Below are 27985 nucleotides of genomic sequence, written 5' to 3'. Positions count from 1 at the left end.
CTTTCCCTTTTCTGTCCATAGATCCTCTCTGACCACACAGAACTGCCAGAGTCACTCTGAACCTACTCTGGTTGAGGAACTGCCCGATTTGTGAACTGCTCAATTAAACTCTGTTAAAATTAATTCATCTAATGTTTTTCCTTAAACCCTAATTTTTTTGAGCTTTTGATTTATTTATTTTTATTTTTTGTTATTATTATACTTTAAGTTCTAGGGTACATGTGCACAACTTGCAGTTAACCCTAATTTTTATTAGCACTGCAAGCTCTTTAATGTTGAAACAAGAAACATATATGTATGTATTTACGTATACACATACACACACATCTATATCATGTATAGCAGAGTCAACTGGATTAAAAAAATAAACTTTTCATTGGGCCAGTTATTGACAAACAACAGAGTTCCTTGATACGAGAGCTTCGGATATTGACTTGGAACAGGATTGATTGATATGTAGGACCGTAAATGTAAATGCATTTTAGGCCAGAAAGTAAATACTATTTGAGCAGTAAGTTCTTTCATAAAATACATACCTGGAAATTGCAAAGATCAGATTAAAATTTCAAACTGAACTAGATCCTCTGTGGGATTTGTGAAGTCTTGCCATGTCAATGACACCAAAGAGTGGCAGGTGAGGTAGTGGCGGTCAAATCTGTGCCTTTGACTGCCAGGCATCTCCCAGGGCCTACCTCCAGGAGAGCTCATGGGATGCAAAACTTCTGGGGTGCCATGCTGCTCCCTTGCTGGTTGTGAAACCAAATGAGAAAGATAGAAGATCAAGTTTTCTACCCTTTGCCCAGTCTAGAGTGATTCACTTTTGGATTCACTTTCCTGGGAGGCGGAAATTGCAGTGAGCTGAGATCATGCCACTGCACTCCATTTTGGGCGACAGAGTGAGACTCTGTCTCAAAAAATAAATAAATAAAAGAAATTACGACTCTAAGGGTGCACCCTCACAGGGCTTTGTGTCGTTTTTTGTCCTGCTTTATTTTCTGTTAGTTCTTAGGACTGTTAGACAGTCTTAGTCCAGGCTCCTTATATAATAAGAACCCAAGCAAGGTTATGTGCTAATGTTTTATTGGGGGGTGCTATCCCAGTGAAAAAGGGCAGGGAGGCAGCTAATGCAGGAACGGAGATACAAGATGAGGCATTGGGAAGCTGGCCACTGCTTCCCCAGAAGACATTGCTGGTGGCTCAGCTCCTGTTCATCTACTGGTTCCTTCCCATCTCTGTCTCTTATGGATCTACATTCCTTCTTCAGAGTGTTGACTCCTTGAACCTTCCTGTTGTGTTATGTGGTCCCTTGGGGCAGCAGCTAGGGAAGCCATTCTGGACTTGGGCACAGGAATTGCAGCAGCTCCTCAACCTGTGAGGAATTAGGAAGAAGTTAGGGTTTTACTACCAAGGGGACTGTGCAGGGGTAACTCCCGGCATAGGCCTGGAAGGCAGGTGGGGCCAAGTGGATCTGGGGTCTGCACAAACTGGGTCCAGGACCCTGATAATGTATATTTACTGGTTTATTATTTTCTCTCTCATTTGGAAGCATAGAGATTACTTGTTTTGCTCATTGTTCACTATATCCGTAATCATAAGAACAGTATTTGGCATATGCAAGGCATTCAATAAATATTTGTTGAATGAATTTATTGAGTTGCTACTGTGTCAGGAATTGTGATAGCTGCTAGAAGACACAAGAATTCCGCCTCCCAGATGGAAAAATTAAGAAGAGAAGGGACTTTCTTGGTGCTGTTCCAAATGGAAGCAGTCTCTCTATTTTCAGACATTTGGCCTTTAGTTTACAAAAGACAGTGTGTTTCAGAATACAAGTACTCTTGATTTGACTTTGCCTGTCCTTTTGTCAGAAATGGGCCTTTAAAAAGGGATTAAATTGACTCTTTTTGCCAGCATTTGGTCTCTCTGTGCTTAATTTTCCCGATTCAGAAGATAAGCATGGCACCATGATACCTAACAAATGGACGTGCAGAAGAATACGCTCCCTGACTGCGTGAGTGTGCTCAGGCTGCTGCAGCAGGCACCACAGACTAGGGGGCTTCCACAACAGGAATTTATTTTCCCTCAGTTCTGGGGGCCAGGAGTCCAGGGTCCAGGTGGCAATTGGGTTGTTTTTTTACGAGGCCTCTCTCCTTGGCTTGTAGTTGGCCACCCTCTCCCTGTATCTTCACATGGTTTTCCTTATGTCTGAGTCCTAACTTCCGCTTCTTATAAGGATACCAGTCATACTGGACCAGGGCCCAACTCCATCACCTTATTTTAATTTAATTATCTCTCTTTTTTTTTTTGAGACGGAGTCTCATTCTGTCACCCAAGTTGGAGTGCAATGGCCTGGTCTCAGCCCACTGCAACCTCTACTTCCTGGGTTCAAGTGATTCTCCTGCCTCAGCCTCCTGAGTAGCTGGGACTACAGGTGCCTGCCACTGCACCTGGCTAATTTTTGTATTTTTAGTAGAGACAGGGTTTCACTATGTTGGCCATGCTGGTCTCGAACTCCTGACCTTGTGATCTGCCTGCCTCAGCCTCCCAAAGTGCTGGGATTACAGGCATGAGCCACCATGCCCGGCCTTTAATTATCTCTTTAAAGGCTCTATTTCTAAGCACAACTACAGTCTCAGATATTGGGGGTTAAGACTTCAATACATGAATTTTGGGGGGACAGGGGCTATTGGGGGTGGAAGATGATACATTTCAGTTCATAGCACTAACTCTAAAGAACTTGACTTTACAAAATGGTGATGTCCAGGCCCACTCCCTGCTGTCTCTTGCCTTCTGTGACTGCCTCCTTTTGCTCTTCTCCTTGGCCCCAGACCAAAACCAGCAAGGCAGTCAGAACAGGTCGCAGAGGAATCCAGAAATCCAAGAAGAGGGTTTTGTACCAAGCAAATAAAAGAAACTATCATCCCTCTGAGGTTCCTTGTTTAAATTACCATGTTTATTTACATCAACACAAAATACAATAATAAACACGACAAAACCATTTTATCTTCAGGTAACATAACTCTTCAGTGAACAGAAGTACTACTGTTAATGTTTTGGCCTTTCCAAGGTCCCGCCTGGGGTCAAAACAGTTTTCAGAGAAAGAGCAGATTCTTCTCTACCTTCCTAAAACACACACAAAGGTAACTTCTATTTTCTAAAATCCCATTCCAGTAATAATAAAAAAAAAAACACAACAGTAAGTCCATGCAGAGGAGAGGATTGCTGTTGTGTCATCAGCGTTGCAACCTGTATGTTGCTGTAGATTTCCCCCAGGTTCTGTGCATCAGTCAGGAACATAAAGGGTATATTAGTCCTTTGGATTTTCAAGGTGATTGTTCAGTAATTCTTTCATCTAGCCGTGTACTCCGTAAAGGTCTGATTTACCTGAGTTATTTTAAAACCAGCAAAAAAAGAGTCTCCAAGTGATCGAATGTATATGGATCTATGTTGTAGAACTGAAGAAACTTATAGATTTTGTTGTGACAATTCAATGGACAACCACGAAGCCTCCACTACATAATGAACTATTCACCTAGTAAAAGCTTCACATTACAATTTAATCAAAGGTCATAAACATTGCGCAAAAGTACAATATCTCATCTGTATGCCAGTAGTTTAAATGCTATTTGCTTAGTCTCAAATACATTTTCAAACAAATGACAGTTATCGCTTAACTAACACAATCTTTCTATTATTTCACTGACAAAAGAGGCAGTTTCCTGCAGTGGAAAGAGAAGATGGCTTGGTGTTAGAAGATCTAGATTCTGAACCCAGCTCTACTCACTCTGAGCCTTAGTTTCCTTATGAGGATCAAGTGAGATGAAAGTGCTTTGTAAAGGAGTAATAACCATAAGAAATAATATTCTAGAGTCCATCTCTTCCATCAACTGATGGATCCCTAATTTGCACATATATTTTGCAAGTAAAATCTTACCTCTTAAAGTAAATGTATGATGCATATTCACCACATGCAGCTGAAATGTGCAAGTTGGGTTACACAGATGGGAAAAGAGTATGTATTAAAAAGCCTTTAAGACTTGTATACTTTTGATGTACTTGATTTAGAGCCATTTAAAATTTTATTGTGTTTGTGGCTCACGCCTGTAATCCCAGCACTTTGGGACGCCGAGGCGGGCGGATCACAATGTCAGGAAATCGAGACCACGGTGAAACCCTGTCTCTAGTAAAAATACAAAAAATTAGCCGGGCGCGGTGGCAGGCGCCTGTAGTCCCAGCGACTCAGGAGGCTGAGGCAGGAGAATGGCGGTGAACCCGGGAGGCGGAGCTTGCAGTGAGCCGAGATCGCGCCACTGCACTCCAGCCCGGAGACAGAGCGAGACTCCGTCTCAAAAAAAAAAAAAAAAAAAAAAAAAAAAAAAAAAAAAAAAAAAATTTATTGTGTTTAACACAGGTTCCTTTTATATTATAGGAGTGTTCTTTGAATAAGCTAACCATTTAAAGTATTTTTTTAAAGAAACTTTTGTGTGACAGTTACAGGGTTTAAAAGACTGTGCAACTGAGTGAAATGGATTGAGAAATATGGGGGAAGTAACAGTTTGAAAACTCAGGGTCAAAAAGGAAACTGAGTGTAGAATATCGTTTTTCAGGTAATTTAAAAATAAGCTAAATGATAGGGTTGTTATCTTTTTATTTTTATAGGTGACTTCTTAATTTATAAATTACTTATTCCTCATTTGTAAAACAAATAAAATATTTGTGTACTTAACGTTTAGGTGTTTATAAATTCACAAAAATTATTAACACTTAATGTTCAGTCTTATATTTGGGGTATCTTCAGAAGAATTGCAACTTCTTAGCTGAAGTAAAATCAGAATGTCATTTCTCAGAGATTTCAAAAAATTATCCTTCAAGAGAGGGCATATTTCTTACAAGTTTAGAATTAATTGGCAAGTATAGATATACAATGTGAGTATATGGGCTTTGTGACTTTGCTGAGACAAAGAACTCAGGTAGCTGCATTCCTGAAACAAATGAGCTTCTAATTTCAAACATTTTTCAAATGCAAATCAGGCCCCCATGAATCATTTTGATGATTTTTTTGAAGCATTAATGCAACAGAGTTAGTATTCCTCAAATGATCCCAAAGTCACCTCTTTGCTAAGGATATTTCTCTTCTTGATTATTTTGAACCTGCCAACAGTCTCTCACCTTCATGTAGAGGATAACTTATCTGCAAATGTCCTATTATTGTCTTAAACCAACCTCATTTTGAAGCAACAAAGATAAAAAAATTATATAGTGCATTAACATTTCATACCAGTGAAACAGACTTTTTTCATGCATAAAGTAGTTCTATCCATCTGTGGAAAGGTCCACCTTTTGTTTTTCCCTGTGTTTATAAGTTACATTTTTAAAAGTACTCGTGGAGCCTCTGTAGAGTGGATTGGTTCCCTGAAAAAAAAAAAAAAAGATTCAAGTGAAAATATGTACATTTTGTTATTATACTGTTTTAATACATAGTGCAAATGGAAGAGCAGAGTCAAGCTCAATCTTGGAAACTATTAGAACGATTTTGATTAATTTGGTATTTCATACATTTAGTGTTTTGCAATTTATACATTTTCATTTTGTTAAATATACAGAACATGTCCCATATGTATATTCTAAAAATCTTACCTCTTTTGGTAAAGCACAAATTTACAGATAGAAAACAAGGCTTCAGCTATTGTGCTCACTGCTGTTTTCCCAGCACTGAGTCCCTGGCCCAGAGCAGGTGCTCAGTATGTATGGAATGAGTGGCGCGAACAGTGATAGATGAACCAAAAGTGAAATCAAAGCCAAAAAAGTAAAAAACAGGAAAAGCGAAACTGGTAGAAACATAAAAAAATGAACGACACAGTATCTGCCTTTAACAAACGTGTTACTGATGAGAAGCATCAAACAAGGGCACAAATAAACATGCTGAGGTCAGATCAGATCAGATCAAAACTCTGGGTAGCCAAAGAACCAGCTGTCTTTTGCTTACTATGTAAAACAGTGTGTAAGACAACCACAAGAGACTGTTATGGAGGACCCTGGGGTCATGAAAGAGTGGCAATCCAAAGGCAGGCCAGGAAATATGGCTTTGCCTTGGGGGCAGTGGGGAGGTTGGGTGTGGGACTTCTGGGTAGCTCAGCTGTGCTGCTTGGGCTGTAGATGTGCCTCCAGGTGTCAATAGCAGTGGTGCTGTGGTCAAAAGGACCAGAAGGTCCAGAAGGATCAAGCCTCTTTAGTTGTTCCAGGCAGGAGGAAGGTGTCTGGGTAAGGTACAGTTTCTTCTCTCCCACTTTCCAAGTCTGACCACACAGGCTATGGCAACAGACAGTCTGGGTCCAAAGCCAGCTCCACCACATGACTGTACTGAAGCCACTCTGAGCCTTGGTGTCCATATCTGTGCCTACCTTATCCAGGTGAAGTATTTTAGCACTGTGTGTAGCACATAGCAAATGCTCTGTAAATGCTGCCTCTTCTCATTAGTTCCTGTTTATAGCTTTTCTTCACATTTGGAATTTCCTTTTCTTTTAGGTTTTACAGAGGATTATTAAGATATTTTCCCCCAGGGCTTTGGTACACTTAACATTTCTAAGCCCATTACTGAGTATGTATGGAATCCAGGTACTGCCTCTGACCTTCTAAGTTAAAATCTTACACATTGATCACCTCATTCAATGAATTATAGCTATGGTAACAATTTCTAGGGGTGGATTTGAAAAAGAACATGATTGTCTTTGCTTGCTCAGTACATTTCTTTCAGCTCTTAGAAGAACGGAATAAAACTGGAAACACTCCCTGGTCTTTCCCAGTCACTGGCCTCAGTGCCCTCATTGTGAGTGGGAATCACAGCTGCACCCGCTTCTGTGTTGTCCAGAGCCAGTGGCCTGACCTCTGGTAAGTGGCATGTTACCTTTGCTCTGTGCCTTTAAAGAGATACGCTATTTCTATCATAAAGCCAAACAGAAAAGAGGTTTCTTGGCTGATGGTGGATGATGGGTGAAAGCTAAGTTGGTATCGTGCTTCTATTCCTGAGAGCAGCCTGGTTAATTCTGAGGGACCTCCAGATCTTATCTAGTCCTGCTGCCCTAAGAATTTGAGATTTTGAAGGCAAAAGGCCAGACTGATGTGAATTTAGATGTAGATGGAGTCTCATTTGCAAACAAAAATCATGCATGGAATTCTATTAAATTTGAGAGACTAGAATCTAGTTGGTTACAGGAGAATGAGGGACTCAACTGAAGAAGCAAGATGGAAAAAAGTAAGAGGTTTAGGCCAGCAATGACAGGGTAAGCCTGTCCTGGAGGAAGTTCTCGCTTCCTCCAGGAAGCTCCCACCTTTGTGAACAGAAAAGACACTTGGAAAGAGGACACAGGTTGTGAGCAGGGCCAGCTTAGAGCTCTGTAGCACCAGGTACTTGTTTGTAGGTGCACCCTATATCATGTCAAACATATTGCAATACACCCATATCCCACACTTGAGTGTGACTTGAGTTGCAACTGACAAGATAACACAATGTTATTTAGTAGATATTTAGTTGAATGTTTAATTTTTATGGCAGAATTTTCATTCTGTATTTTAAAGCAACTTCTGTATTTTAAAGCAACATTCTGTATTTTAAAGCAACTTCATTCATTCAGGTCTGCAATATTTTGGGAGTCCCTTGCAAAACTGGTTTAGGGCCAAGACATTGCTTATAGGGAGTGATGGGTAAAGCAGACTTCACAGAGTAAGAGGGTAAGGTGGAAGTGTAAAAGTGGATGAAGAGCAAGTACATATTGCTGTTGTGTGTGGTAGGGTATTTTCTGGCCTTAGCTGAAGATCAGAGGTCAGGATAATGCACTCGCGTTGGGTTTTGTTCCAGGAGGCGGTGTGGAAATGTCCACACCGCCTCCTCTAGTGCTCTTCTGACTATAACCTCTCTACACAGACTTTCCAGGAGAAATGCAGGCTTGAGTCCTGCTCTATTTCAGGTGAGTGTGCAATCCACTGCTCAGAAAAGGTCAGTTTTCCCCTAACCATCTGGGGTGACCAGGCTGATTCCCCCAGGAGTCTGGGAGTGCTAATTTAGGCTTGGATTTTGCAAATGCAATGGCACATTTTTCAAGATTGAAAAAGTGGTAATAGGAAAACTCTGTCATGACCCACAGCTTCCTTAATGATCGACCAACTGCCAAACGCAGACCTGATTTGCTTAGCACAGTACAAAATCAATCCATGACTGCAAGAAATGTCAGGCTGAACATTTTTTTTTGCCTCAAGTTAATGACTTGTCATCCTAGAAAAAAAATGTCTAATCAAAGATGAATTTAAATATGTTTCATTTGTGTTTTCATAAAGAATATGTGGGGGTGGGCATTATTTTTAAAAGCATGATAAAAAGATAACCTTTCTTTACAGCTGCTCTGAAATGTTTTAGGAGGTAGGAGTGGAGATCTTTCTGTCTTAAGCCCTGTCACTTTATGAGTCCAATACAGTCCTATGGCCAGGAGGCCTGACTGTCCCGATTGTCCCTGGAGGGCACCGGGTTTCGAAGACCAGTCAAATTCACTTCTTCGAGAAGAAATAGGTTTTAGAGAAAACACTCAATTAAATTGAAGACCTCCAAACGTGTGCAGTGAGCGACATTTTTTTCCAGTAGGACGTTAGTGAAATTTAAACTGAATTATTTGAGTTAAACCTTTTTTGAATCCAAGTGAATAATTACTATCCAGTCATTATCTAGTCAGGAACATCAAACATTTGTTATTCAAAGAAACTCAGTTTAATAAGGGAATAATATTTTCCACTTATGCTTTTTGTTTCTGTTTAATGCATGTTTGGGTCGCATGTTAGATGAAGAAACAGCAAAAATTCAGTATTTGAATTTCAGTCATGTTCTACATCCTGAGGGAGAACGATTCATGTTTTTGGGGAAATTAACTGTTAATTAAAATGTTATTTTAAAGATATTAATCACTTGTCAGTGTTTATGCCTCTGTATGAGAACACTGAAATGTGCTGGTTAGTAGATACACATCACGTAATTGCCCAAGTGTGTGTTTATGGAACACCTGCTTATTATTTCTAGGAGGGTCAACCAAAGGCTGTGCTTAGAAGAACAATGAACAATTAGGCTTCAGCTTAACTATGCACCAAAAGTTAGGGAAGTCCCTTAACTTCTCTGAGCCTCAGTTTAGCTCCTCAAAATGGAAATACCAGGATTATGTCATGGGGCTTGCTGCTATTGTCCTTTGTGGCAACTTAACCACATTCTTTTACCAGGTTGCCCTTCTAACCATCACAAGGCATTTGTTGGAGAGTTGATAAAAGTCAAAAATAAACACCTGTGGCCAGGGGTCAGGTGAAGTGAACTGTCCTACAACTTTGGGCTTATTAGTACTGTGTTCTAAGTCACCAAGCTAACCTATCTGTTTACCTTTACGTTGTTAGGAATGAGTAAATTATATCTTCTCCTGAGGAATTTTGCTTAATTATGGAAAACACATACATTCACAAAAAGAGGAAAGCTATATAACAAACCTCCAAAGACCTATCATTCAGACTCAACAGTTATCACAATTCTGTCACACCTGCTTCAACTATCCCTCCATCCCACTCTCTTGGCTGAATTATTTCAAAGCGAACCCCAGCTTTCATCTCCTTTCACTCCTTCAGTATGCATCTCTAAAAAATATGGATATTTTCTAGCAATGTCACCATGCCATTATCATACCTAATGAAATTATACTTACTTGCTATCATTTTAATACCCAGCATGTATTAATCTTTTTTTTCAGTCGTTTCATGTATTTATTATTTATTTTGGAGACTGGGTCTCACTCTGTCGCCCAGGCTGGAATGCAATGGCATGATCGTGGCTCACTGCAGCCTCGATCTCATGGCTCAAGTGATCCTCCTGCCTTAGCCTCCCAAGTAGCTGGGACTACAGATGTGCACCACCATGCCTGGCTAATGTTTGTATTTCTTTTTGTAGGGACGGGGTTTTGCTGTGTTGCCCAACTCGAACTCCTGAGCTCAAGTGATCCAATCCTCCTGTCTTGGCCTCCCAAAATTCTAAGATTACAAGTGTGAGTCACCATGCCTAGCCTTTTTCCAGTTGTTTAAAAAATGTATTTTTACAGGAGGACTGTTCGAATCATGATCCAAACAAGATCCATACATTGCATTTGGCTGTTGTATCTAGCACATTTTTAATGGGAAGATAAAGTAGATAAAAATTTTCACTGTTGATTGTTCTGTACCATATATTATGATTAATTTAGAATAACTGCATACAACATAAACATCCCTTATCAAGATAAATTTATCAAAAATGGAAAATTCCATTTGCTTTAGGAATTGAAGGCATTGCTATAAAAATTGTTAACATCAAATTATTTGCATGGACAAATCCAAAGGAGCATTGTGTCTGCCTGCATTTTCTCCAGTGATATCATTGTTGTTAGAATCAGCAATGTAAGATAATTGCTGTTAGATACCTGGACACACCATTAGAGGTAGAGAGATGAAATTAAAACCAAGAAATTGTTTCTATGGGTCTCTAGAAATGTAATTCTCTCTCCTGTGGAAAAGAAACACAGAAAACTATAGTCCTGCCTTCTGCTTGCCTCTTGTGAAGAGAAGGCACTTAAATTATTCCTATTGAGTTTATGTATTTAAAGGTTAATACTTTTGGGCTTTTCTTCAGGTCTCTGTTTAAAATTTATGTTATTAAGAAAAAATAACTACATGGCATTTAAAAAATCATCTCAATTTTGCTTTGTAACCGATTAGATCAGTAACAAGTATTTCCATAGAAATTGGCATGAATTATCTTACTACTTATGAACATTATTCCATTCATTATAACATAACCAATTTATGGAAATGTTTAGATACAGCACCCGTGCTTTATCAAATGGGGCCTGAGGGATAATTCCTAGTGGTGAGGAAGCACTGGTAAAAACATACTTCCCTGATGTCCCTAAGCAGCTGTCTCAGGAGCCTCATGAGACTCTTCATCGTGGTGGAAATCCCCACCGCACTGAGACAAATCTATGCTATGAGGGTCATCTGGGTCCAGATAATGGATAGAGGTTCCTTTGCCCCCGAAGCAGAACAGAAATCAAAGCTGTTGGGGTCATGGCAAGAGTGGGAGAGAAAAACTGTGACACTTGAACTCTCAGAGCAGAAGAAAGCTGAGCCCCTCAGTTTCTTCCACCAGCCTCTTTCTCCCCTAGACAAGGAGTAGCCCTAAGTTTCCACATACCGTTTGCCACTTGGCTTTTGACCGTTCTGCTTCAAATTTGGCAACTTCTTTACGATCATGAAATGACACCAGCAGCTTCCAGATGCACAGCAGGACAACCCCGATGAGAAGAATAGCCAGGGAAACCCCCAACATGATCATGGGAATGTTTGGAGGCTTTGGACAATCTGCAGAAATAAAGAAAATTATAAAAAGGTGGTAAAATCAACATTTTGACATTGGAAAGGCATTTCTTGTTGGATTTTCCATCTACTTTTTCTGCAGCAGAGAATAAATATTGATACCATTTTTGCTTTGCTTAAATTTTAAAAATGAGTTACTTGTTGAAGGATAGCCCTGCATTCCTTCAAAGTAGAACAAAAGATAAAGGAAGAATTTAGTTATTCAAAGTAAATGTATATAGACTTGATGGCTGACTCTAAAAGAGAATCCAAAAAGTGATAATTAATGCACATGGAATATTTAAAGGATTAAGAAAAAAGACTAGTTTAATCACTAAAAATGGTCTCTTCTGAGTCCATGATAATGTAGAAATGGAGTGTGTGTGTGTGTGTGTGTGTGTGTGTGTGCGCGCGCGCTGCATGTGATCAGTTTTTCATGGACCTTCTTGAATCATGGGGAGTCTAGAAGACTACATTAAAATTTACATAAAACCTATCCCTTGAAAAAATTACTATTTCCTTCTTTCTTTATAGACAGAAGACAATGATGGGTTTCAGTTCTATTTTGTTGAACTCTAATGCAGTAGTCTGGTTTTGGGGAAGTTCCTGGACTAGATTCAGGAGAGGTGGATTCAATTCCCATCTGATGTACAGTAGCTGTGTGAATATGATCCAGTCCGTTGACCTCTCTGAGCCCCAGGCCCTTCACCTGTAAAACAAAGTTCAGTGTTCCCTTAACTTTTCTGATGATAACAATAAGCTGAAGTGTTCTTGCTTACTAACACGGCTTCCTAGACCCTTTCCCCAATATTCTGATTCAGTGGGTCTTGGATAAGGCCACCGATTTTGTATTATTAAATATTCTAAATGATTCTTATTTTCAAGCAAGTTTGGGAAATTAGATGTTCTGTAGAGTCCTTTCAACTTGAATATTCTCTGAAATGTTATTTTGACTCTATTGATGATATTAATGTAATTTTGCCATTATACAGTACCTTTCCTAATTCACAGCAGAATGACTAATAGTCCTTGCAATATGCCTAGGAGATGATACATTTATTAATGAAACATTATAATTATGCTCTCCTCTTACTTTCATGGAAAAAAAATCCCACATAACATTATCGCTAGATATCTGCATCCCTCTGCAAGAAATGAGGCAAAATCCATGGTATCTGGGGAGGAAATGAATGATGCTTAACTTATCCTAAGTCTTACTGCTTTTAGAGATTTAATAAGGAGAGTTATACACATATGATTAGTCATGCTGTCTTTAAGGTAAGGATCTGGAGTCGATGTGAATCTGAGTAGGACTAATTACCCACTAACAGCATGATGCCTGGCCTCACACACTTTTGTTCTTTGGCCAAGAAACCATGTAAAGAGATTATGCAGAAGTAAGAAAAGGAGCTAATGACATACCTATTACTGTATGAAGATCTAAAGACTATATTCTCGCATAGCAAATGAACCATAGCTGCCTCTAATGGGTTAGCACATTCCTGCAAATAAAACAGCAGGCTTGTGTCATGAGAATATATACTGGCTACATCTTTGGCTAAGAAATGCCTGGGGTGGGGCATAGTATGCTCCTGCTCGAAGCAAGATGAAGCTTGCTACAATCCTGCACCTAGACATGAATTAGGAGGGTTCTCCAGAAGGGACTAAAGAAGAAATGGGTGCGGTCTGACAGAGATAATTAAGAACTGAAAGTCTCAGAAATTGTACATTTCTCAATTAAAGATTTTGGTCCAAGTGCCAGAGCAGGTCTTACACAATAGAGATCTTCACTTTTCATACTCAGATGTTTCTTGAGATGCTCAGACTGCGAATGGATTTCTACATGGAAGAAGAGGGTCACCTCTATCACTGTGTGCAATGTGGCCTATTGAGTCCAGGTTGGGGCAGCACCTACTTCTAAGGTCCTGGGTATCTAACTCGGCTACATGCGTTGTGCAATCTGGTAGCTCAATGTGCCTATTAAGTGCTTGAAATGTGAGTTTTCCCACGTAACTTATGCTGTAAGGGTGAAATAAACACTGATTTTGAACACTTGGTATGAAAAAAATGTAAAAAATCTCAGCTTTTATATTGATTACACGTTGAAATGACAATATTTTCGATAACATGGTAAATAAAATTCATTTTACCTGTTTCTTTGACTTTTCAATGTAATTACTAGAAAATTTTAAATTATATATAGGGTTTGCCTATCAGTTCTGTTGGATGATGCTGATCTAACATCCTTTTGTGATTCAGATATGTATGATGATTGTATAGCCAGTAGGAGGCAGTAGAGCACAGTGGTTCAGAGCACGGGCTCCAGGCCAGGCTGCCAGAGCTCCTCCACCAGCTCTGGCACATAATTACTGCCAGACCTAGCAAATTATTTAATGTCTCTATGCCTCAATTTCCTTACCTTTAAAATGAAAATAATAGTGGTACCTGTTTTATATGGTTGTTAAGAATATTAAGTGAATTATGTAAAATATATAGAACATCTGGCAAATGGTATTAGTAAGGGCTCAAAAAATGAGAGCTGCTATAATAATTAATATTACTATTGTTACAGCAAATACAGCACTCTTTCCCCTTTTCTATCCTCATCACCTCAAGGACCTGGAGCCTCTAAGTTGGAACCTGTGGGTATAGCATCTACCCTAGCTGGAACTTTCCAGCCAGGAAGCCTTCCTGCCTATCATTCCTTGACTCTGTTGTGGCTCTTATGCTCTGAAAGTCCCTCCAGATGGTGGGGGTAAGAAAGAAGATGAAAGAAATCACCTGTGTCTACGCACCCTGGTGGCAACCCTTCACTCAGCTCTTTTTTTTTCAATTTGCTTAGAGGACCCTGGGGATCAGCCCCTTTCTCTCTTCTCAGTTTGCCTCTTCTACCGAAGCCTCCACCAGGTCACCCTGGGATTTTCTAGTCTGAAAGCTGTGAGATGGGAGACAGGAGGGACTATGGACTTCTGGGGACAGGTTCTGCTCTGCTGGCCCCTGGAAGCGCCAGGCCTACCCAACCATGCAGACATTTGTTGAGGAAGAGGGAGCCTGGAAGCTGTCAGGTGACTTTTGTTAAGCCTCAGGGAGGTAATTTTTCCCCTCACTTTTCCCTACTACAAAAGCATGGGATAATAACACGCCATAGTAAAAAGCATCAGGGCATCTGTGTGTGCTCTGCAGAGTGGCATGTTGCGGTGCCACTCGTATTGTGTGGAAGAATAAAAGAACAGACAACAGCTCAGTAATGAGGAGGCATTTAGCCCAAGGCATGTTTCACTGAAAAAAAAATTCATCAACTAGATACAAAAGTCTCTGAATTAAAAGCAGGACTTATTCTGGAAATTTGTTTTTGTTGTTTGAAACTCGTTTTTTTCAATAGAATCAATACGATAAGGGATGACTTTGATTTCAAGATAACTTGCTAAAGCCACTGCCACAGTCACAGAGGGTTGGGATTGTAGTTGGAGAATTTTATTTTATCAGACAGATAATGAGCAGGCAGGCTTTTTTTGGTATTATAAAGTAATTCTTCCTTGTACGGCAGGATTCTCCTTATGTTTCCCTAATGAATGGCCATAAGACTCATTTTATGTATGCATTTCAAAGGAGTTGATTTACATGAGAGCTTTCCAGAGCAAGTCTCCAGGGACACTCAGCATACCTGAGCTTCAAGGCCAAGTTCACAATCATTTTCAGATTCCTTGGATTGTGCCAACCTCTATCTCTCCCTTGCTCTCAGCAACTGCAATGTGACCTTTTTCTGATCATGTTTTCTTGATTGGGATATAATTGTCTTGAACCTACTTTTTGGTTCTGTTGACATTGCTGTGGTTTTTATGTTCTAAAGTGATGCCAATTTGATACTTTTGGTTTCAAGTTCAGGACTTAATATTTTATCAGCATACCAATAAGCAAGCAGGTACAACAAAACACACCTATCTGCCTTATGGCCTGGCCCTGTCGCTGTTGTCTGGGGCAGAACTTAGACTCCAAGCTTTTGCGGGGAGGAGGAGGTTGCAAACAAGGTCTGATGAGGTCTGATTTAATGTAGCTGTCATATCTGCAGAAATGGTTTAGGGAGGAACACATCACTGATGAAAGACAGAAAATATGAGGCACCTGTGAGTGCCTCGTATTTACCTGTGAGTAAATGAGAATGCAGTCCGTGTTAGGGCTGTCGCTCACAGGGAGATCTTGGGACCATTTGTATCAGGCTTGCCAGGGTAGTTGTTAAAATGCAGAGCCCTGGGCCACACATTAGATGGTGTTGACTCAGGATATAAGCATTTTTAACAAGTTCCCCAACAAAGTCTGATACCCACTAACATTTGAATCCCTCTCAATCAAAGTATGAATACCTTCTCACCTACTTTCTTCTCTACTAAATATAAACTTCTCTCTCCCCTTCACTGATGCAAAATGTTTAAGGCTTTCCCAAGTCCAGAACTGACTCTATGAGTTGGTGTGGATGAAAATCCACAGGAGCAATGGACACCTTGACATCCTTCCTCATTTGCTGCTTAATGTCTTTTCTGATTCAGCATCATCATTTGATGACCCATTACCGAGAGTTAGGTATTGCCACTATTTTATGTGCATTATTCCACTTAATCCTTGAGTCAACACTTAGAAAAAGTACTATTATCTGTTCCATTTTACAGATGAGGAAATAGAGACTCAGAGATTCAAGTGTCTTCCAGAATGTCACTCAGCTATTAAATAATGGAGAAGGATTTGAACCAAGGTTTGCCTGATTCACACTCTTAAAAAAAATGGACACAATTCTCTGTTACCATTTCCTAAAGATAGACCTTTTGCTTACATTTCATTTAATTCACTTACCTTTCTATAATTCATCAGTCAGCTTTCAGGAAGATGATGACTGCTGCAACTCCAACTCCAAGTCATCTTAGCTGGTTTTTTTTTTAGTCTCACTCTGTGCAGTGGCGCAATCTTGGCTCACTGCAACCTACACCTACCAGGCTCAAGCAGTTCTTCTGCCGCAGCCTCCCAAGTAGCTGGGATTATAGGTGCAGACCACCACGCCCAGCTAATTCTTGTATTCTTAGTAGAGACAGGGTTTCATCATGTTGGCCAGGTTGGTCTCCAACTCCTGACCTCAAGTGAACTGCCCACCTCAGCCTCCCAAAGTGCTGGGATTACAGGTGTGAGCCACTGTGCCTGACCCTTATCTGGTCTTAATAAGAGACACTGGAACATACTGAATCTTCTAACTGGCATCTTTCAATCCTTGGGAAACTTTAAGAAACTTCATCAAAAATTTGGAAATGTCTTTCCTGGTTTGCTACCCAGAGCTATTTTCTGGTTGCTTTCTCTTCTCCTGTGTAGTGTCATTTGCCATGGGCAGTGGAAAGGAAACCACTCACCTTTTTCACTGATGCTGTGAATGATGCTTTTCCCCTCATTATCTGTAGTTATCAGGAATGTAATAAGACATTCATTTTCTCCTTGCAGAGAGCAGGAAACAGAACCATCCTTTGAGAAATCTGTAAATAAAGGAGTCATTCATTAGGTTAAAAAGATTCCAAAAGAGATTATTTTTAAAACAAAGTGGTATTGAGTTTTAATATGTAAATCAGAGTTTTCAATAGTGCAGAATGAGAATAGGAAAGGCATAGGGTTTTTTTTCTCATGAAGTGAGGTTTTAGTTTTTACTCACGTTCCAGAAGAACAGTTCCAGATGTGGTCAATCAGGACTGACCATCAAACGCACCTATCAAACGGATATAGGCAGGATTGCAACAGGCTGAACATACTTCAAGGCAGGTACCCACAGCTGCCTTGGGAATAGAATGGCCCTGATTATAGTAATGAGGGGGCTATAGGTTCTTCTTTGCTGGGAGCATGAAGGATGTCTAGATTACATTTCTGCCCAGTTCAAGCTGATACTGATACTTTTAAAGGGGCCTTTCTCACAATGGCATAGTCAAGATGCTGGCCATGTATTGTGGAACAGTAACATAAATTAATATCAGGAAACTGAAACTGAAGCATTATGTAGCTCAGGGACAAGAAGGATAAAGGTAAATGAATCCACAGTGACAGTTTGTCTATCATTCAGTAGAGCTCCTTTCTTAATTTGAAAAAAAAAAATCCAGTTTCCCTCAAATATTTCCAAGTGGGAATTCTTCCTTATTGAGCTCATTCAAGAGGCAGAAAGTGAATGTCATGACAGAAATTAAAAGTAAAGTAAAATGGCCAGAGATGCCAGTACTATCTACCAGAAATTTTAGTAGTCCAGGACCTATGCCAAAATTATGTGGCATTCTCCTGATTAAGAAAACCAAACAAATTTGCTTAACTGTTCTCCTATCTTTTAAGTTGGAGACTTTTCAATGATGGTTACAAACACTGTTTTTCAGAAACCTGTAAGTAGAAGTCCTTTTGCTCTTATTCTAAATTTTTAGGACATGCGTCCAAAGTTAGTGTGTTATGCTACAATGGATCAGAGCATTAAAACTGGGGCTGCCCCTGATAATCTTGGACATACTCCTACTAGACTTATAATCTCTCTCATTAGCTTAACAATAAAAACATGAATAAAGCAGAATCGAATGTGTTCTCTGATTCTAACAAAAATTAAATAATAGTCAGTTTTTGGTAGAAAAATGCCATAGCCGTAGATAGAAATATTAAGTTGCTGTTTGCTGTCTTCACATTTTGTTTGAAATGAAAAACCTGACAGTGTCTGTGAGAAGTATGCTTTGGATTATCTATGAAAACAGGAACCAGCAAGACATTTAGCATTATAAATAAGATTTTGGATGATAGATTTAAGTGTACAAACTGTTTTTGAACCCATTAGTAATATCTATTACATGGGAATATTAAGAAATCTAATTACAAATAATCCTAGTCTAGACATTGCCAAATGATTATGGTCATCTAAGTCACCTGGGAGTTTTGAAAATATAGATTCTGGGGACCCACCCTTGGGTACTCTGATTTGAGAGGCTGGTTGTACAGGAGCTTGTACACTTAGTGAGTTGTTTAATAAGTATTTAATCTCCTTTTTTTTAAAAAAGGAGATTCTGATTAAGAGATTTGGTGAGATGTGTGTTATTTCATATGTTTGATTGCAAATGGTACTGCATATTTAATTCATACATTGGCTATTTTATTTGGCCTTTATCACACCTCCTGTTAACTTGCCACTCCAATTAACTAGGGTTCATGAAATCTTGGGGACTATGCGTTTTCTCATTGGAGTGTTTTCTTGCTTCTTTCCCCCTCTCTGTGAGAACAGTGCAGGCTCACTCTCCTTGCCTGAACATATTTAATGAAACATTTTATTCTGAGGTAGGAAATATGTGAACTGCTTATCATACTCCTTTCAGTAATATTAACCATGTTTTTAAAAATTTTCTTTCAAATGGCTGCACTGAAGCCTAGAGAGAGGCTTACTTGACCTGGCCGGGGTTATTTAAGTGTTAATGGAATGGCAGAATATGATCTTTGAGTCACAACTTCCATCTTGCTTTAATTACTTCACCACTCCTTTTCGTGATTGCTACGGCTCTAGATGTAGCCTGTTCCATAGTGTTTGGATATTGAAATAGTATTATCAAATGTGCAACGACAGATTTGCATAATTCGCTGCATAATTTCTTTTGTTGTTCATAGAAAATAGACCTCTCTTTTTTCCCTTCCTTTGTGAATGTCTACAGTGCTGCTCTAGAATAATAGAATGAAAATAAGATGCCAAGCAGTCCATGGAACCATACTCAGAGAAGGACGAAATGTGAAAACAGGGGTGAGGAGGTGGGCCTGGGAAGGTCTGGGGAGGGTGTGAGAAATATAGAGCATCTGCACCACTGAGTCAAGATGGCCATATGTTTAAGACCTCAGCTCTAGGATTAATTAGCAGTTTTCAAAAAGCAAAAGCAAAAACAAACAAACAACAACAACGTTTCCCAAGGAAAGCATAAGGGGTTTATGGTCAGGTAAGTTTGGGAATCCTTTATTCCAATTCCTCCCCTTGCCATTCCTGATGATTCACAATGCACGTTTAATTTAAATGCGTAACAACTCTCAGAAGTCCTGCAAAGAAAACAAGAAACCCAGTTTCCTATTTCTAAGATGTATATTACCAGCGGTGCCTTTTTCCATGTAATGCTTTCATATCTAAGGTTGCATGGAATATACTTTGAGAAACAATTCTCTGAGTACATGTATGGTAGGGTAAATAAAAATATGACTCTCAAGCTGGGCACTGTGGTGCATGTCTGTAATCCCAGCACTTTGGGAGCCTGAGGCGGGCAAGATGACTTGAGCTCAGGAGTTTGAGGCCAGCCTGGACAACATGGCAAAACCCCATTTCTGCAAAAACTACAAAAAATTATGCTGTGTATGGTGGCATGCGCCTGTAGTCCCAGGTACTCATGAGGCTGAGCCTGGAAGGTCGAGAATGCAGTGAGCCTTGATCTTGCTGCTACGCTCCAGCCGGGGAGAGAGAGTGTGGCGTTATCTCCAAAAAAAAAAAAAAAAAAAACTCTCAGTAAAATGGATGAATAAGGTTAATAACATCTCTTTTGATGTGCCCACCCGCAGCACAATTGAGGACAATTCCTACAGATTATATAGTTATGCGAATTTTATTTTACTCCTATTTTCTTTCAAATAGCTGCACTGAAGCCTAGAGAGAGGCTTACTGGACCTGGCCGGGGTTATTAAAATAAAATTCCCCATGTTGGGGGAAGGGTAGGTCGTTAAAAGACAAATACGATGCGATCATTTCAAGGTAGTGTGATCAGTAACATAACTGGGTGAGTAACTTGAAATAAAGCTTACAAAAAGGCTCATTAGAAAAGTGGCTTTTAAACACACAGTCTGAACTAAAAACATTTTTTCTCTCAAATTCATCCAGATTAGTGCTTTAAATGGTATTAGTAATCCAATTTTTATTTTCAATTGTTGAGTTAGAAATAGTTGTATCTCCCTATTTTGAAATAATTTAGTCAAATACACAAAAAGACTAAATATTTTAAATACCACTGGAGCCCTAGTCTTCCTCTTCAATCTCAGCATTTATGATAATCTACTGGAAAAAACCTGTGTACTTAAATATAGTAAGTACCTTGTTCTTGCCAGTATGATTTACATGTATGTAAGGTTTACTCCTTTTTTTCCTCAACACATTAGATTTCCCATGTTGTTAGTGAATTGAGGCTTAGCAATTTGCAGAGCATTTTCTGCAATTTTTACGCATTTCTCAGAAACACTTGGTAAATATCCCCAGTGCTTGCTGTGAAATGAGCCCAGAAGGTGATGCTAGGACTTTGCACCAGGTACTAATGTGGGAAGTCCACAGAGGCTGCCTGCTTAGTGTTTTCATGTATCTTGCCTTTGGTAGTAGTGTAAGGTGCACACCATCTTGTCCAATGTACTGCTATTTGGCATGTTTATCTTTGGTCACAAGAAAAGCATTGGTGAGGGGTTTTATGAGCACATATCATGACCCTCCATATACGGTAATCCAATTGTGCATAGTCAGAACTCTCAATTTTGAGACAATGTAAGTAATCTTCAAAACAATATAAAGTTCATTAACTCATTCCATGCTGGAAATGGATTAATTTCCGTATTCTAATTCCATCTATTCAAGAGACATATCCTGGAGGGTCACACATTATTAGCTTGATTATTTCACTTCACCTGAGCTACATCTTGGTCACATCTCTAACGTGTGCAGAGTAGCAATTCTACCCTGAGCCGCATGATAATGCAGCGAGTTCAGGATGATACAAAATTAAATTCTCCCAGGTTGTTTCTGTTGGAAGAGTCAGTCATCCCCTTTGTTTTAAAGTCTACAAATTATTGTTTAAAAGGTATTGCCAGTTAAAAAACAAGCGATTTAAATATTTGAGGTGAAACCTTGCCACTAGACTCTGATTCTAAGTAATTAAATTTAAAATGACAGATGAAAGCAAGAGAAGTTTGCTTAGCAGTGAAAGATAATAGGTCCTTCTTGTATTTTGGGGGTGAGGCAACAGAGTATTGAGGATGGTCATTGTAATGCCCATTTTTGGAAGGTTGGGAATAAAAGTATATGGAGGGGAGGAAAAATGGCCACTAACCAGAAACCACCCAGTACCTGGGAGCCACCATCTGGAACACTGATTTACGGTTGGCTTTATCTTATCTTGAAATAAAGCAATTGGATGAAAAGGGTGAATTCAAGTTTGCGGGCTAACCTTTAGCCATTTCTTCAATTTTTCTCCCTTTCTAGTTTGAAAAATATAGCATTCTGGAATTCTCTACAGTTGAATTTGTTAAGCAGAGGTGAATTTGGCAACAGAGCTGAAGTCAAATAGAATAGCCACAACTTTGAAATGCTTGTGGCCTGAGGCATCAAGTTCCTAGTCTTATAGGATGCATTTACTCTTAAAAAATGAATGTCAGTGAGCTAATGCTCTGGTACAAATAAGGTCAAGCTACTAAATAGCCCTCGATTCACAGAGGGTCAAGAACTATGCCTCTCAAGAACTACACAAGGAAATAAAAAACAATTTAAGACAAGCAGAACCTTCTTCTTCACTGATGGTCGCACCAGCTAGTTTGCACTTGTCCACACATTCTTCTCGGGCTTGGCCAGCTGCTGACAGGTGGCACTCAATGCAGCTCCTGTGGACAGTATCCAACAGAGTATCAGTTCATGCTGGTGGAAAATAGATTTGCAGCTTGAATATTGCTTTACTGCTGTTGTTGCAGTTTGTGCTATAGGGGTATCTCATAGATGTCATTATCTTTTATTATTTTCAAAAAGATAGTTGGGTAATGCCCAAGTGAACACTGAATTATTCTGAGTTCCACTCAGTAATCAATGTTCTCTGAACCAGTCTTGATAATAGCTACCATTTTCATTTACCTGTAATGATTGTTCCTGATTGGTTAAGTAAACAATCAAAGAAAATAAATTGATATAGCTGTTTTCATTTTACTTTTTCCTACAGAGAGCTTATGTTCCTAAAATATGATTAGGGACTAGGAGAAGTTTTGAATTTCTTAACAGAAATGGTCTATACCTTAACCAGAATTCCAAGAATGATTAGTGGACTTTGTATATGTCTTATATGATAATTTTCACAATTCACTTTTCTGTAACTCTTTTGAATAAGTCTAAGTCTTAATGAAAGTGTGGATTAGAGCCTGGATCTCAAAAGCTGTGGATTACAGCCTGGATCCTCATTAATACAGGCTTTTAAATAAAAGATCACTATTTATAGAAAAGTACATTTCCAAGAACATTGTCCAAGAATTAAGCTACTCTAAAGACATCTATAGAGCAAAGTAAAATTTAGACCCTGAATTAATCTTGTGCTGAAAATCACTTTACAAATAGATTGTGCTTGTTGTAATTCAAAAACAGCAGAAGTTTCCTTACTGTGGACACACCTGCTGTCTCTCTCTCCTCTGGCCATGGAAATGTATGCTCTGCTAAGTGCACCCATAACTCAGCAAATCTCAGCTGAAACTGCACTTCCTTAGGCAAACCTTCACTAAACCTTAGACCAATCAGTTCCCTCACAGTGGAAGGCTCAGGATTTTTCCACAGGAAGGGCAACCTATTAGGCAGTGGGGAAGGTTTTACTGTGAAGTTGCCTTGGCATTGCAAATACATTGGATTTATCTAGATCGCATATTTATTTGGAGTGGCTTTGAAGGGGTCTGGTGATTGTGGAAGCTCTTAAAATCTCTTCATCTTTGTGCATCTCACTGATGGCTGCACTAGCTAGTCTGGTAGCCTTATCCCCTGCTGCAGAGTTCCATAGCACTCTCTATTTCCCCTATTAAAACTGTCAGCCTAGGTAGCATCGCAATCACTTTAAAAGATGTCTATCTTTCCCACTAGACTCCCAGCACCTCTGAAGGCAGGAGCTCTAGCTGTTTCAGTCATCATTGCATTGCCCATGACGTAACACGATTCTTGGCATATAGTAGGCACTTAATACCTACTTGATAAATGAATACATGCATGAATAAATGGAAAAATGGATTCATCTCCAAACTAACAGAAATCCCAAGGAGGTCACTCTACCTGATTCCCCAAATTCAAATGGCTTTTATTATTAATTTCCTATCTTGTAATTCAGATTTAAGATTGAATCATGTTTATAGAGAAGATGAAACAGAAAAGTAATAGAAGAAACATCTTGAAGGGACATTTTACATTAGATCCTATTCAAATCATCCTAATCATGTCCTCATGCTTCTCCTGGCATGTGTCTTGTCTTAGTTTGCCAGTGACAGTGGCAGAGAAGTTTTGACACCTGAATGATGAGTAACCAGTGAGTGAAAAATTGCTTTTCTCACTCTGTTTATGTCAGAAATGCAAATGTCACCATTTTGGGCATCAGAGTTCATGAAAATCTGAAATGCTGAAGCATATTTGCTGCATAATACATTATCCACTGCAATATCATAATAGCCATTTTGGAGGCTCGCTTCACTTGACCTACAAATGTGGCCCCAATTTCAAATAAGAAATTGTGGGGTTTTATTGTTGTTATTGTGCATGTGGTATAAAAGAAAACACAATACACAATAGCTGTGTATAATGGCAACCAAAGAAAGGTGCCAAAGAGCATGGGTGGTAAAGCAGCAGGAGAGAATTGAAAGCTAAGATCATCTTTCTGCCTCTTAGTCTCTGTCAGTCTATAGATAGGAATGAATCAGTAAGGTCAGGCTATAAACTTCCAGATAAGAAAGAAGCTTGTCTGTTTCCCCTGAAAAGCTACTGACTGCATGTGGGTGTCATCCGTCTACCTCCAGGGCATTCCTTCTGTGTGGCTGCTATTGTAATGGAGAGGTGATCTGATGTTATCAGTGTGGGACACCAGCTCGGTTTCCCCATGCTACTCTGTAGCAGAAATGTGACATCGTGATTCTGGATAACCAGGACTGAGAAAGAGGTAAGCTAGAGACTGATGTTCCAGGCTGAAGATCACAGAGACCCTGTGGGTTTGTGTGTGTTTTGATGGATGTTTGGAGACCAAACCAGCAAATACAATCTGAGGTCTGAGTTTACAAAATGCCATTGTAAATTTGATCACTATAAACCTATCCACAAAAGGAATGGACGAAAGCAGAGACATTACCGTTTAGAGTTACAGGGGTCACCACAGGTAGGACATCGTTCACAGGTTGGTCCTGAGGCTCCCGGGTTTGCGCAAACACACTTGCCACAAACGCAGTCCCCACGCCCGCTGCAGAGAACTCCGTCTTCAGAGACGCAGGAGTCCGTGCTGGTGGTGCAGTTGCAGTACTCGCCAGTCCAGCCGCTCCTGCATACACACTCACCACAGTCACAGTCGCCGTTGTCTGTAAAACAAAATGCTCTATGCTTCTCACAGCCCAAAAACATTTGCAGATTTGAGGGGGTGAGGGGCATCTTTTCTCTTTGTCTTTAAGCACCATCATCGAAAGACAAGAAAAAAATGAGAAAAAAAGGTGTGTGTTGGAGGGGTGCAGTATGAGTGTAGATACCTTCTATCAAATGTGTCTTGCTAATTGTGCATACTTAGATCTGGTCTCGCTAACTGAAGATCCACTTGCTTACTTTATGGTTGTAAACCATAAATAAAATTATAAGCCCCTCGGCCAATTGAATGGACCCCTCCTCTCAGCCAACAGCATTCTAAAATAAACCTGAAACACTAGTCCAGGCCGTGATGAGAGTGGGTGGTCCGACATGCCTTATTATACCCTCCTCCCTTTGGAATTCAGGCACAACTGACCAGCATTAACAAAAAAACAGAAACCTTAAGACTGACAAAGTAGACTTTTTGTAGCAATAAGATACCAACATAATAGATAGCAGGTCCTGAAAGTAATCAAAGTATTTCACCCCAAAATATATTTATTTGACATATTTTGAAATGGCTTGACCAAGTTGTCTCTTGTGGGGAACATCTACATTCTACAGAGAATCCCCTTTTCTTTCCAGATCTTCTTCCTGATCCAAGAGAGAATTAACTAAGAATCTGGAACCTTTTTTAAGTCTTCTAGGAAATGTTTGCAATCTGTTCTCTCTGAAGCCTGCTACCTGCATAATACGAACCCTGTTCTCCACAATCCCTTATCTTAACCCAGGTACTCCCTTCTATTGATTCCAGGTCTTTAGATAAACTCTTTCAGCCAATCACCAACCACTATGACCTGAGAGCCCTGCCCATCCCCTTTGAGTTGTCCCACCTTTCTGAACAGAACCAATGTACATCTTACATGTATTGATTGATGTCTTATGTCTCCCTAAAATGCATAAAACCAAGCTGTGCCCTGACCACCTCAGGCACAGGTCCTTAGGATCTCCTGTGGCTGTGTCACGGGCCATGGTCACTCATATTTGGCTCAGAATAAATCTCTTCAAATATTTTATAGTTTGACTCTTTTCATCCACATATTACATGACATGGAATTTGTAATCAGACCAAATGAGGTAATCCAGAAAGCATGTAAAAGATATTTGATGTGAATGTATGTCTCTATGCATATTTATTTATTTATTTTTATTTTTTGCTTTTAGTTAAGATGCCATAGGATAATGATGCAAGACAGACCGGGATTAAAGCCCACCCCTCTATATCACTCAAGTTGTGTGATCATGAGCGTCTCATCTATAAAACAGACAGAATAAATTCTACTTTCAATGCTTGTGACTGGATGAGATAATGTATATATCTCCTAATTTTGCATTCACCAGTTAGAAATCCCATAGGCATACACTGAGTGCTCAAAAAATTCACTACTTAACACACTTTAATTGAGCATATACTATGTGCCAAAGATTGTATTAGTTATGAGGATATAAAATTAAATAAGACAAGGTCATCAAACTTATAATTTAGTGTAGGAGGCAGGCTAACGAATACTACTACTAATAAATATACACAGGGGAATAGTTTCCAAATTAGACTGGAGATTTGAGGGTTCCAAAGGAAGTGATGCTTGAGCTGAATTTGAAAGATACAGGTAGACAATACAGAAAAAAAAAAAAGGTTCTATGCATTTCAGGAATGCATGTGGGATCATTCGACCTGCTTAACACCCACAAAACTTTCCTATGGATAGAGCCAAAGGTGCATATGGAGTGTGGCAGGTGGGGAAATGGAAAGGACAACAAAAAGTCAGAAGTCAGACAATGAAAAGCCTTATTGGCTAAAGGAAGAGCTTCCATCCTGAAAGTTTTATCTAGACATTTTTTAGCATCAGTAGACAGGTCAAGCTACAGATAGAAAAATCAGGAGTAGAGGCAAGAAGATATGAGACCATGAACCAAGGCAGTGCCCATGGGAGCAGCGAGGAAAGAATATATATTCGGGCATGGAATGCTCAGGGTGTGGGTGCGATTGGTGCCAGGCGGAGGGTTGAGGGAAGAGACAGAGGGATGGAATTCTCCCCAGGTGACTAGACTGAGCAGCTAGATGGATGATGTGGCTTTTCACTGAACTGGAGTGGAAGTTAGCTCATGGTCACTGCCGTATCACCAATACCTGGCACAGAGTAGAACCTAATTATTGAAGCAGAGGAGGAGAAGCAGCTTTGGGTGGGGAAGATGATGAGTTCATTTTGGCCCTGAGGAGCTCAAGGGGCCTGTGGGACATCCCAGTAGGAGGCTGAATATATATATGGGCCTGAAGTTTGGGGTTTGGGATCCATTAGGGAAAGGTGGTAGTTGAAGTTTTCCTGGATCAGGTCATCTAGGGCAAGTAGGCAGAGTGAGAAAAACTCTGGAGAGCTTCAGGACTTAAAATGTGATCAGAAAAAAAGGATCCCTACAGAAGAGACCAAGAGGTAGGGGGGGAACAGAAGTGATGTTGCAGAGGCATGGGGCAGAGACTGTTAAAGAGAGAGGTACCTGGACACTTTTGCTGTAGACAAGTAACCCATCTAATCCTAAAGAGCCCCTTTGGATATGGCCACTTAATGATGTATGAAATACTTCAAAAATGATTTTAAAAGTGTTTAAAATAATGGACTTGTGTGTTATTTCCATAATATTATTCTGGGTGCCTACCATGTGTAAGACACTAACATAGGTGTTGGATGTTCCAAACAAATAACATTTATTTGCAAACTCTCGTAACTGATACTTTTCTTGAAAAAAAAAAAAAAAAAGAAAGAAAAAGAAATGTGCATTAAGCATTTTGCCTCATAAGTTTTGCTCTTCCAGCAAAATTTAGGATTACCTAAGACAGTATATAACAGTGTTTAGAACGGTACCTGACCCATAAATAAGCACTGTACAAGTGTTAGTTACTGGCATTATTTCTGAAAACTATCCAGTAGGAAGAATTTGTAAACAAAATTATCTATCAGTATTAAAATTCCTATACTTTTACTGAAAACAAAGTGGATGTAGAAAAAAATCACAAGTGAAACAGGATTCTACTTGTAGGAGACACTGCCAAGTTCACTGTAGGAGGAAGAATTGTGGACTTTCTCTTGTAAACTTTGGTCTAGCAAGTGGCTTACTTTTCTATTTTGATGATTGGGCTCTAAGGAACTTGGAGCAGGAGAGTCCCGGGCTTAATTCTTTGGTCAAAAATCACCAAACAAAGAT

General features: G+C 39.6%; 1 protein-coding gene across 7 annotated transcripts in view; it reads right to left on the bottom strand.

The window, feature by feature from the left end:
* Positions 1-618: 618 nt before the first annotated feature.
* Positions 619-27985, bottom strand: part of ITGB6 (integrin subunit beta 6) — a 148160-nt gene continuing 120793 nt past the window's right edge. For 5 of the 7 annotated variants that reach the window (XM_050752266.1, XM_050752264.1, XM_050752261.1 and 2 more), the window contains 5 exons: positions 24522-24744; positions 21950-22047; positions 16791-16910; positions 11240-11406; positions 2933-5409 (listed from right to left, as the gene is read on the bottom strand). In XM_050752266.1, the coding sequence (XP_050608223.1) occupies positions 5311-5409; positions 11240-11406; positions 16791-16910; positions 21950-22047; positions 24522-24744 (707 nt within the window). In that variant the 3' untranslated portion in view covers positions 2933-5310. Of the gene's footprint in view, positions 1370-2932; positions 5410-11239; positions 11407-16790; positions 16911-16930; positions 17138-21949; positions 22048-24521; positions 24745-27985 lie in introns of those variants that run through there. The other 2 variants (XM_050752263.1, XM_050752267.1) reach the window with 2 other exon arrangements.

This window comes from Macaca thibetana, chromosome 12 (assembly GCF_024542745.1).
Source record: "Macaca thibetana thibetana isolate TM-01 chromosome 12, ASM2454274v1, whole genome shotgun sequence".
Taxonomy (NCBI): domain Eukaryota; kingdom Metazoa; phylum Chordata; class Mammalia; order Primates; family Cercopithecidae; genus Macaca; species Macaca thibetana.
Note: the sequence above shows the minus strand (reverse complement) of the source record. Positions and strands in the feature narration are given on the sequence as shown.